Source organism: Anoplolepis gracilipes, chromosome 1, assembly GCF_047496725.1.
Source record: "Anoplolepis gracilipes chromosome 1, ASM4749672v1, whole genome shotgun sequence".
Lineage (NCBI taxonomy): Eukaryota > Metazoa > Arthropoda > Insecta > Hymenoptera > Formicidae > Anoplolepis > Anoplolepis gracilipes.
This window is the reverse complement of record NC_132970.1, coordinates 3,533,249-3,545,574: the sequence shown is the minus strand read 5'-3', so window position 1 is coordinate 3,545,574 and position 12,326 is coordinate 3,533,249. Positions and strand designations below refer to the sequence as shown.

Below are 12,326 nucleotides of genomic sequence, written 5' to 3'. Positions count from 1 at the left end.
TTATTAGTCAAATAATTATTTAAATATAAGAATTTATTTAAATATTTATTTATTCGAATAAATTTTTATTCGAATGAAAATACATTCGTCACTTACAAATAAATTATACTTTGTCTCTATTCGTTATCTATTATTTGAATAAAATTTGACCCATCTCTGTTGAAAACTTCATTAAATAGTCCTCAAAAATAACTATCAGCCTTAAAAAATAGATTCTTGTGTGTACACCGGTATATCGCGTTGGATTTGAAACTGATCGAATAAAATAAATGTTACGCGTCTTTCGCTCTGCCGGATGAATTTGACGCGCGATGTCCATTATTAAAACATAATACCCCTTTCATAACGAGAGCAAGTCACAAGCCGACAGTGACAGCTTCGTAAATGTAAAGGCGATATAATGCTCGACTCGCGTGGCGAAGCGCGAACCCGATATTCATCCCATATTCAAAAGCAGTGAAAACCCGCAAGGCAGGCGAACACAGGTCGACCCGTCAGTCGCTTTTCCAACTTGCCCGTAAAATACACATCGTCTATCCGATAATAACGATGTCCAGTCCCGAAAACTCGCGTCGGAATAATCGAGAGAAAACACCCTCCTATCCCCGATTACAAATTATGTTTCCGGACTGAAACGAAGCGATATTAAATCCACTCTCCCGCTGAAACGTTCATTCTTAATCGAGAAAGTTTAATGTGATGTCACATCACATTCGCGCTTATATATTTGTGTCATCGCTGCTGCTCGTATAACAAAGCATCTCGTGTAGAGTACCTTCCTTTAGAATCGCCAAGTGTTTTTATCGAAACTTTTCTCGATAGCTTCTATTTATTATACTTAATTTTTAATTGAGTCTAATTTTTAATATCGGCAAATGTACTTAATTATTTCCTCTTTGAATATTTAATCTACTTATTATAATTGTGTTTAATTTTACCTTAATTTTAGACACAGTATGTTTTTTGTCATAATTATAAAAATATTTTCTTTATGTGAAATAACCCAATCCTTTTTTCGCAAATTGATATCGATGAAATCGCGATGTCTTTTTGATCGTATGTACATACATCGTGACAATTTGTTTTCTCTCTTCCGTTCGTTATTCGCAGCAATATGTGAAAAAAAAACAAATCGATATTAACAATGCGCGACGATTGACCAAAAAAAAAAAAAATAAAAAAATTCGAATATGAAGTCAAGAGAAGTGAAAAAGCAAACAGACTCCTCCTGCCCGTGATCTGTTCTCGCTCTCCACTTCGCAATTTATTTTCGCGTGAATGGATGTAAATTTTTAGCAGAAAAATCAAATACTCTAAAATCCAAGAACCTCGATTTGTGATTGACACCCAAATGTTTTCGATTATGTATAAAGTCTCCTGGCAACTCGCATCAAATGTTCTTTAATATATAACATCCGTAAAAATCCTCTAATTGTAAGGAAGTCTCAATAAGAAAATTATATGTATGCAACTTACATATTTGCAACATTTTAAATTCCTATACTTTTCAATCTTTTAGTAGAATTAATTTGTAGTAAAAATAATTTCTCAATTATTAAAATAAATCGCAGTTGTCTAAAAATGTTTGTAAATTGCTCGTGTTTAAAAATACAAGATTTGCGATTTTATTAAGACGCTGCGAACTTTAACACGTAAGTTTATATATAAGCCTTGCTCATTTAAATAATTTATAAGGCAAGTGAAGATTTGAATCCACAAAGATTCTAAATGTAATCTAAACAGTTTATTTGATACTTATCATGCATTATTTTATAATAAATTTTAACATATTTAAATTGCTCGTCTTCCCAAATCAATCACGCATCAATGATATAACAAAAATCAAAAGTGCTCCAATAACAAGATAATAATAGTCTTAGAAAAATATTTTGAAAAGTCGAATAAAACTTCACTTGTACCAATATCAGTCTCAGCTGGGTAATTTGTTCGAATTAACTCGGATCTTAAAGTGCAAAAATAATCATAAGATTGCTCCATTGTTAATTCGTATTAATCTCTTTTCAATTTTTATGCTAATCGAGAGACAATCAGATTTAATGTTATTTATTAATTTAATATTTTGAAAATATAAATAATGCTGTAAAAATAAGTAATAATAATAATACCAGTATTTTGCACAAAATCTACAGACGAGGTCGCTCGTATTCGCGCCACATTGTGGCAAATATAATCCCGTTTATTGATCGAACTGCAATCGCTCACGCATTAATTATAAACTCAATTATATAATTATATAATCAAGCATTTTGTATAAATATTAATAGCTGTATCACGGGCACTTCGATTACGGGCCAGATGGTTATGGAACAACACTCTCTGCGATTATTTTTCGGATTTAAAGATCGAAATTAACATCAATAACACGATAATGCCTTGTTTGCTAAAATGATTATGATTATTTATAGAATTTAAATTCAAAGTTTAATTATCAAGATATCAATACATCACAAAAATATCGAAAAGAAAATAACGTGCATCATAATGCAGAATTCTGCTTGGATGTCAAATATGAAGTTTATCTATGTCGATAGCACGATATCTCAATATAACGGGCCAAATAAAATAAATTTTATTGAACTGGTGATATATTGCGCTCCAATTCTTCTCAAACATCCATTCACAGATTTACGTGGTACATTCCAAGGCCAGTGTAAATCCTTCGCTTTTAATTTCTGATTACAATTAAATTCCTCAAAATGATGACTGTATCAAATATTATTAATAAAGCAAGTTATATTATTATTATATAATATATTAATATTATTAATAAAGTAAATTAATTTTCCCAAGTATTTTGCAAAGTTCTATGTAGCATAGTTATGATAGAATATATATGTCATTTTAATGCGTAATATAATAATCGATTGTCAAAAGATGTGATTTATAGGCAAAGCTGAAACTATCGGAATCCTCGATGAATTTATATATGCGACGATTTAATATAAATTTAGGCGGCGAATATTCTTTCTTCTAGAGGAGACAAACACTCGTGTAGTTAGAAAATTGAAACTCTCTTCCCTTTTGTTCATGTTGATTTGCGAGAAAACGTAAAGTGACAAGCCGCCTCGATGATGGATCGAGCGTTCACCCTGCAAGACGATATTGTCCCTCGTCTTCGTCGATGCTCCTGGACGTCGGGAGGCAGAGGGGTCGACGAACCAGCCAATCGTGCGGAGGCCCGTGCACCTGAATTCTAATGAGGTCCACTTGGGTATATATGAGCTTAAGCTCGCTGCTTCGACCGCGCTTTTTCCGAGGTGATCTGTTCGTCGCGCAGGTGAGTGTTTCTTCTCCTCTCTTCTCTCCTCACTCTCTTTCTACAAGGCACTCCAGCATTCTGGAACATCTTTGACACAGCAAATATTACTTTGACACTTATCTTTAAACATAAATGTTTTGTGAACTAATCGAAATAAAATAATAAATAATTGGTAACGATCGTTCTTAGATGTTTATTAATCAGTGAATTATCGTATCATTTATAATGTATCGATAAAATTTTTCCTTTGTTAAAACGTTACAATACAATAAAAAGCAATCGCAATTGACGAAGAAATTTAAACTCACTAGATGTAGTTAGCTTGGTTTTTCCTTAAGCTTCTAAGTATGCCTGTAAATATGTTTCTAAGTATTGTCCACAATTAATTTCTCGATTTCTCGTGAGTTGCTGTCTTCTTTGAAGGCAGATAATGGTCTTGTTATGTGCAATACTCATAAAACAGACTAGATAGTGATTTTCACAGATTTTTATAAACAAATAGCAGTTATGTAGTGTGTATGTGTGTGTGTTTTAGACAACGAATGGTTATCGGTGACAACATATTATATATTAAATTAAATTTAACTTATGTTTCGATATACTATTAATTGCAAAGTACTTAATTTTATGAAAAAGTTAACGAGTTTCTAAGATTAACAAAAGAGATTAATATTTAGAAATATTACAAAGGTACGTGCACGATTAAATATTTATGTATTGAAAATAATTATGTATATAGAAAATAGAGAAATTATTATTTTAATGATCTCTTAATAATTTCTTACTTAATTTCACTTAGAGAGAAGAGTTGTATATCCAGTAATTTTGAAGCACAATTGTTGCAATCAATTTTATTCGTGCTTATAAAAACATCTTAAGTTCAAATATTTTTCGATTCTTTTTTCCGCATCCTAAAGATACATCTTTTTAGGACGCACACGCGATTATATTTTTATTCACATTACATAGGTTGGCCATTAGAAAACGATTTACTATCGCATTTGTCATTTCGGACATTTCTTTTCATTAAATTCCGCGGATTTCATTGTTGATAGTGGTTTCATTATTGATATCAGAGGATATCGTAAAAACCATCAAACACACATCAGGGCCTACGGGCGAATCTGGAATCTTACTGGGATCATTGACACGAGACATTTACCGAGCGTTCACTTCTCTTCGTCGTTTTCTTAATTATTTTTCTTTCTGTCCTTCGTGGAGATCGAAACGAAGGCCAACCCGTTGCATCTACGCCGAAACTGAAGAGCCAAACTTAAGAGCGTCTCGTTAAATTTTTATCTCATGTTTTTTTTTTGTCATTTATAGGAGCCGTTTTTTTGATCGTTTACTTGGACTAATTCATTATTGATATCGCTCGACAACAGACAGAAATTGATATTTTTATATTTCATTAAGTCTATTCGTCACAAATTCTGGGATTAAATATGATTCTCATCACTATAAAGATGTGACATATCATTTCTGTTATTATATTTCTTATCTATTTCACAAATCTAATGACATTCCAGATATTTTGATTGGAACTGTCGTATGTATAACATGGGCAGAATTACCGTTCCTTTGCTTCCTTTTTGACAGACGAAGGTCAGATCGTAGGTGTGCCCACGTAAAGTCACGAGAGTCTGTGGTATTACCATAATAAAAAAGAAAAGAAAAAACTATCAAACGATTCTCTCGTAAGAGTTCACCGTTATCGAGCGACGTGATCGATGCCGAATAACAAAACGTTAATTAACATCATCCAGTCGGCCTAAACCGTTACCTTGCCTCTGACAAAGCAAACAACGCGATTGTAGCACGCGAGGATACTCCCAATGACGTCTCTTCTCGATCTATCTACCTACTTGACGATTATTCAAATATGATATATCATTTGCATCTTTTTATTCTACATCTGTAACTTTTTCGTGAACTGTAATCAAGTACATAAATTAATGATAGATGTGTTAGGTATGTATTAGGTATGTATTGCGAAATTATGTAAAATAATATACGCGTAGCAAAAACTAATTTGTTATGTTTTATAAATAATTATTTATACTTTTACATTTAAAAATGGATTAAAATAGAGGCTAACATGTTCAGACTTCCTTCGTAGTATTTTTGAGTGAAAGTATATCTGGTCCTATGTAATTTTAAATAGAGTTTTCTGAAAGACTGTAAATTGACTATAACTTAATTATCAATTGAGATCGACAGAAAAATTAATAACTCGAAAAAGTCACGTAAATTTATGGCTTCATTAGCCCTAATTCTCAGATTCATTTTAAGAGCGGTTTCAAAATCAGTGTTTCAGAGTTAAACAAGATATCGCAGCGCGATATATAAAAGTATCCAACTTAACCAAATGTTGAAGAAACTCGTTTGTTGACTCGCTCGGTGTTTGTATTCAAAGTAACAAGCGGAACAGGAGTCGCGGTAACCGATGCATCGCGCATCTTAATTTGCACGATGCGCAAGGATCCATTGGCTCTCGCGGACGAATGAGAGAGGACGCATCTCGCACAATGCGTTTCCGTTTATTTTTAACTATCATCGCGACATTACTGCGCCTCTTTATTTCGACACGGCGATGGTGGTCGTAGAATCCGAAGGACGGTCTTTGATTTCTCCCGAGAGGCTTTGCCATCCGCGCGCGCAGTTTCCCCATCGCCAAATTCGGATCGTTATTCCATGCCGGTCCCATCCAGAGAAAGAGAAAGAGAAGGAAGGAAAAACTGAGACGGGAAAGAACTTGGAAAGATTTTACAACTTCAAAACATCGTCTTCCCCTTTGTCAACCGTGACCTCGGTCGTTAATTCTACCTATCACACTAGTGACAAACTCGTAGCATCAGCATTCTTGATCATTTTTGTCGAACGCATTTCTTTTCATGATTAAAATAATTTTGTCGTGGAAAATTTTATATAATTATTATAAATGAAGATTCTCTCTTTTCAAGCGTGCGGGCAAATCTCGCTGAAACTTACAGTTGCTGTGAAACTTACGCTTCTTGCGAAGGAAGTTACAGTCACAAGCAATTGCGCAATTTGACGCGGGTTTAGACCTAGGATTTCCCGGAGTAGGTTTTACAATGCCATTATATTGCCGGTCGTAATTCTGTTTCCTATGTCAGGTGAAAATGCGAATTCAGGAAATTCTCGGAACAATGTCCGGAAGCAATCCTTTATTTGGTTCCTCTGTCTGGAAAACATCGTAATATTTCGAATATGATTGCAATTTCAATTACGAGAAATCTTACAAGGAATCTACTCGACTGAATTAGCAGGAATTTTTAAATCATCGTATACGATTGAATGAATATTGCAGCTCGCACTTCATCGGAATTCGCGTAGTGTCCTTTATATTTTACATACTGATTATTGAATTTCAACACTTTATTACAAATAATTACGGAACAAAAAATTGTGTAGAAATTAGTTAAATGAACGAATTAGTTCATTTAACTAATTAAACCACACTATTGTGAAATCAATCGACATTCAATTGCCTGGAGATTAGTTTTACATCTCCTTCAATTTAAATTTTATATTAATAATATATATGTTACATAGACTCTCTTTTAATTTAAATTTTGTATTAATAGCTATATGTTATAGACTAATCTGATTACGGGACTTTCGAAACCGTTACGTGCTTATTCCTCTTCAAAGACAGGATCGATAGATTTGTTATAACTGAGATAGAAGAACATATATATATATACATATATATATATATATATATATATATATATATATATATATATATATATATACGTTCTTATTTCAGTTATATATATATATATAACTGAAATAGAGAAGAATATTATATATATATAATTCCGTGCAAAAATAGTTTAATCTTTATCCATTATTTATAAAGCAGCGATTATAATATGCTCGTCGTAATAGCTTTCACGATTGCAAAAATATATATTTGTAATAAAAAAGAATATTTCGCATATAGTACGATCGATTTATTAAATTAATTTAGTCACAGCAGAGGTTTATAAGTATCTCTCTATCGAAGAGTTCTATTTTATATCATAAGTAAATCAATTCTATGTAAGCCATATTAATAACATGATATTATAATTTAGATATATAACAAAATTCTTGACTTAATGATCAAAAAAGTTGCGTTTTAATGTATTCACGAGATATTTCTACGGCTAGAGATTGCATTAGATCAACAACACGAGAAACTGAGTCTAGCGGAAATGCAAATAGGCACACAAATACATTTTTTAGTTGCGCGTTTTATGCACGAATGAGCCGAGCGTCATCATCACGGTACACGTCGCGCCAAGATTTCACGATGGTGTCAATGGTGTCATCAGAGAACCGGTCGTAGTAGATCATTCCCCTTGGGGACGACGACGCCTCGATAAATCGATCGCTTTACGCTCCAAGGAGTTTCCGCAAAGACTCGATGAAGCGCTTCGATAACCGGCCGCGATGCAGAAACGTCTTGAGTGTTGAGCAAATCGCATGAAGTTTATAGAATACGCGACTTATAACTTTAAAGCATATTTTTGTGTATAGAGAACCGAGTTTCCTTCATTTTATTGTAATAAAACAGTTGTGCATATATTTATCTATCCTTATCAATATTAAGATAATATTATATTAAACTTTTTTAATGAAAAAAGTGTTTTCAGCGAAAGTTAAGAGAATTCAGTAGAGTGTAATTTTAGAAATTTTACTTGATTACCTCACAAAATGCATTATTTAACTGCCCTTTGTGTTTTTTTTAAATCTAATTTACAGATTTATTGCAGATTTCAAAATGACATCTTCAATGGGAAAACTGTTGTTTTCCCTTCCTGTATTCTTGGTGCTCTTAGCGTACGGAGTAACCGGTGAGTCCTACTTCCAATGATAAGATAAAGTAATTTAGAACTTGAGTTAAAGAATGATCAATAAAATGAGGAAAACAGTAGATGTGCGAATGCATATAGTAAATAAAATAATTATAACAAAATTAAAACTAGACGTTTTAATCACATACTTCTGAGTCTTTTTCGTGCAGCGTGCTATACGATTTTAATTTTATATTATAATTATTTTATTTAATACATGCATTTGCACAATCATTTGCTATTTTGTTCATTAGTCGTTCTTTAATTCAAGTTTTTAAATTGTTTTATTATACATATATAAGCTTATACAGTTTTTTCTTGTACTATAATATGATAAGATAAAGATGACGCACAAAAGATCAATTCGCATTATCATTAAAATGTTACGCTAATACCACTTGTGTGTATGTGTATGAATTCCTAAATTTCTTTGATCTTAGAGTTACGCTATATATGTACTTTACTGTTGTGATTTTTTTATATGACAAAGTTGATAAAACTTATATCACAAATTAATAGCGAAGACAGATCAAGGTTTATTCATTATGCATACTAATAATGATCCTAATAATTTCGATTTTAAATGCTGTATTGATATTTCAGAAAAACCAAGACTGGTGTGTTATTTTAGCAATTGGGCTATCTATCGTCCGGATATAGGCAGTTATGGTATCGATGACATCCCCGCTAATATGTGTACGCACATTATCTACTCCTTCATCGGTGTGAGCAACGTCACCTGGGAAAGGCTTATTCTCGAGGAAGAGCTGGACGTTGAGAAAGGCGGTTTTAATAAGTTCGTCGCTCTGAAAGAAAAATACCCGCATCTAAAGACTCAGGTCGCCATCGGTGGTTGGGCCGAGGGTGGCAGAAAGTATAGTCAAATGGTTCGCATAAAAGCCAGGCGTGACTCGCTCATCAGGAGTATCGTCGGTAAATATAACTTGCGCAAAAAAACGTGCTTCATTTATAGAATTCATGATATAAAAAGATTAATGAAACGCTTGAAATATGATATATATTGAGAAATTTGAGATTTATCTCGCGGTTTCTCCTAGAAGAGTACACAGATTTGTCTCATCGTTCTCTCTCGTTAGTTTAAATAAAAAGAAATTAAATTTCTGATTTTGTTTGCAGCTTTTCTGAATCAGTACGGCTTCGATGGCTTCGATCTTGATTGGGAATATCCGGCAGCTACCGATAGAGGCGGCACTTTTAGCGACAAGAACAACTTCTTCTACTTCGTCGAGGAGCTGAGGACGGCGTTCAACAAAGCAGGAAAAGGCTGGGAGATCACTATGGCAGTGCCGATGGCCACGTTCCGTCTCAACGAGGGATATCACGTGCCAGAATTATGCGAGTAAGTTGCCTCTCGTTGTAGAATAATGTTTTCAATACACTTAAAGAGTAAAATATATACAATAATTGTAAAAACAATACCCAAACAGCTTTTGTTTTTTAATATAATTTTTTCTGATTAAGTATTTAATAATTGCAGACTTATCGATGCCATCCACGTCATGTCGTATGATCTTCGTGGCAACTGGGGCGGATTTGCCGACGTTCACAGCCCGCTTTACAGGAGACCCCACGATCAGTACGCCTACGAGAAACTAAACGTGGTATGTTTCCCACATTTTCCTCATCGATGAAAGTACATACTAATTTTATACGACATATATAATCCACTACGCAAGAGATTATACATTATCGTGCTAAAAGAACGATAGAATTAATGTAGTTGATTTAGAATTTTCAATTTATCAGTAATAATAAAGTACAATATATCAATAATGTTTATTGATCTGTATGCAATTATTTTAGCACGATGGTCTTCAACTCTGGGAAGACAAAGGATGCCCTGCCAATAAGCTCGTCGTAGGAATCCCGTTATACGGACGTACTTTTACTCTCAGTCAAGGCAATAATAATAAAAAACCTGGAACTTATATTAACAAAGAAGCCGGTGGCGGCGCGCCTGGCAAATATACCGCAGCTAAAGGATTCTTGGCTTATTACGAAGTAAGTGATCGATCCCCGAAGGAATAAGCAAATTGAACAAAGCTCACCGACCATGTTAAAATTTATTAAACTTATAGATCTGTATGGAACTTCAAAAACCCAACAATGGGTGGACAAAGGAATATGACGATATAGGCAAAGTACCTTATATGTACAAAGGTAAGTTTAATTGTTACAGATGTAAAAAGTATAAAATTGTGCGGAATGACTCGCGATTTCTCTGAAAATCTTGATAAATATAGGATAGGAAATTAATTCGTAATTATTACAGAGTGAACGTACCAGGGTAAATGACCGAGAAAATATTATTCAATAATTCAATTTCTTCAATAAATGAAAATATTATTTTCGTCACATCTTACCTTTCAGAGATATTATATGATTCGATTAAAGATATATGTATATATGTTAAGAGAAATTAAAAAAATCAGAGATATTTTGTCTTTATTTTTTAAAAATTTAAAAAAAATATTTTGTTTTTTATAAACATTAATATAGATATATCATTTATTCACCACTAATCGATCTTAATTTATTGCTGCTTTTGTTGCTAGTTATTCTGTATTAAAATTCTTATATTTTTTTTGTCAAAATTATGTAATTGTAGATATGCTATATATATATATATATATATATAGCATATTTAACGTGTGTATAAGGCATGTATGTAGCAGATACTATACATACATATGTATGTATGTATAAGGTATAGTTAAGTTATCGATAATTTATTATTTGCAGATACTCAATGGGTCGGTTACGAGGATGCTGACAGTATTGTTCACAAGATGAACTTCCTCAAGGAGAAAAAATATCTAGGTGCCATGGTCTGGGCTGTCGATATGGACGATTTCAGAGGACTTTGCGGTCCTGTGAATCCTCTTATGACTACAATTTACGACGGCTTAAAGGACTATACAGTAACACCTAAGGATTACAAAACAACGCCCAGGGTAAGACAATAATATAATCGATAAAATATATTCAAATATCATGTAATATAAAGAATATTGCAGTTACAAAAGCAACAATCTCTACACTAACCTAATAATAATTGCATTTTGTTTTTAGCCCGAATGGGACAGGCCACCTAGTACTCCAGCCTCCACGGATGAGAATAAACCAAAACCATCAACCGAACCCACCAAGAAACCCGAATGGACTACCGAAGCGCCTCGTCCTACCTTGACGCCTACTTCGAAGCCAGTCGATGATGACGAAGTTGCCTGTAATGACCAGAAGTTTATTCCCAGCAAAGATTGTGCAACGGTATGTTCATAATACATTCAAATCAATATTTTAATATAATATTTAAATATACGATATTTAAAAGATATTTTAATATCTAATTATTATTTAAGTGAATATACGATTATGTGTGTTCACGAATTCTCGATATCTAAATTCTATCAGATATTAAGATATCTGCAAAGGAATTTCTTAAAATAGTTTAAGAATCCTCGTAATGTGAAGCTGCAACTATAATTTTGCATCCGACGAATTACAGAATAAATCTCTTGTTGATGATTGTGCATATTTTTTTACAGTATTACATTTGCAATCACGGCAAGCCGATTAAGATACGATGTGCGCCTGGCTTGATCTTCCATAGTTCCAAACACATTTGCGACTGGCCAGCCAATGCTGATCGTGAAGAATGCAGAAATGTTTGATCCACCACGATTTGGAATCTACTGATTTCAATCATCATTTCATCAATTCACAAATCTTTTCATATAGAAAGCTTATAGCAATAATTTCATACAAACATCATTATATTATTATTTGTTGTTGTGTTGAGCGCGTGCAATGTGAAATCAAATGTATCACTTTGCAAACCATGATAAATCATATGCAGTTTATCAAAGTCTGGAAACTTTCTTAAATACAACTTCCCATCCTTTATGTTTCTTCATAGTGCAAAATTTATTTAATAAAATAAAAACTTAAGAAGAGGAAAAGACTTGTTATGAAAAGTTTTAATTATTATTATTTTTAATAATTGAATCAGTTGAGAAATAATAGTAGCTCGAGATTTATTAGAAAAGTTATTGATTAATAAAGATTATTTATTACAAAATATGATGTATTTCTAAAAAAAATACTATTTATATTAAATGTTTGTATTTTATAAATAAAGATTTCTAGAACGAAGTATT

General features: G+C 32.8%; 1 protein-coding gene across 4 annotated transcripts; it reads left to right on the top strand.

Moving 5' to 3' along the window:
* The first annotated feature begins 3,270 nt into the window (after positions 1–3,270).
* Positions 3,271–12,114, top strand: LOC140667713 (endochitinase-like). Of its 4 annotated transcripts, none has more exons than XM_072895882.1 (10): positions 3,271–3,298; positions 8,065–8,145; positions 8,749–9,078; positions 9,283–9,505; positions 9,644–9,767; positions 9,970–10,167; positions 10,245–10,326; positions 10,909–11,120; positions 11,239–11,436; positions 11,715–12,114. In XM_072895882.1, the coding sequence occupies exons 2-10, from the start codon at positions 8,073–8,075 to the stop codon at positions 11,838–11,840; spliced, it is 1,566 nt and encodes a 521-aa protein (XP_072751983.1). In that variant the 5' UTR covers positions 3,271–3,298; positions 8,065–8,072; the 3' UTR covers positions 11,841–12,114. The 4 variants fall into 4 exon arrangements, with proteins under 4 accessions (XP_072751983.1, XP_072751988.1, XP_072751989.1 ...); XM_072895887.1 differs by lacking the exon at positions 3,271–3,298 and adding an exon at positions 7,749–7,853; XM_072895888.1 differs by lacking the exon at positions 3,271–3,298 and adding an exon at positions 7,769–7,853 and having other exon boundaries at positions 8,054–8,145.
* The last annotated feature ends 212 nt before the right edge of the window (positions 12,115–12,326 follow it).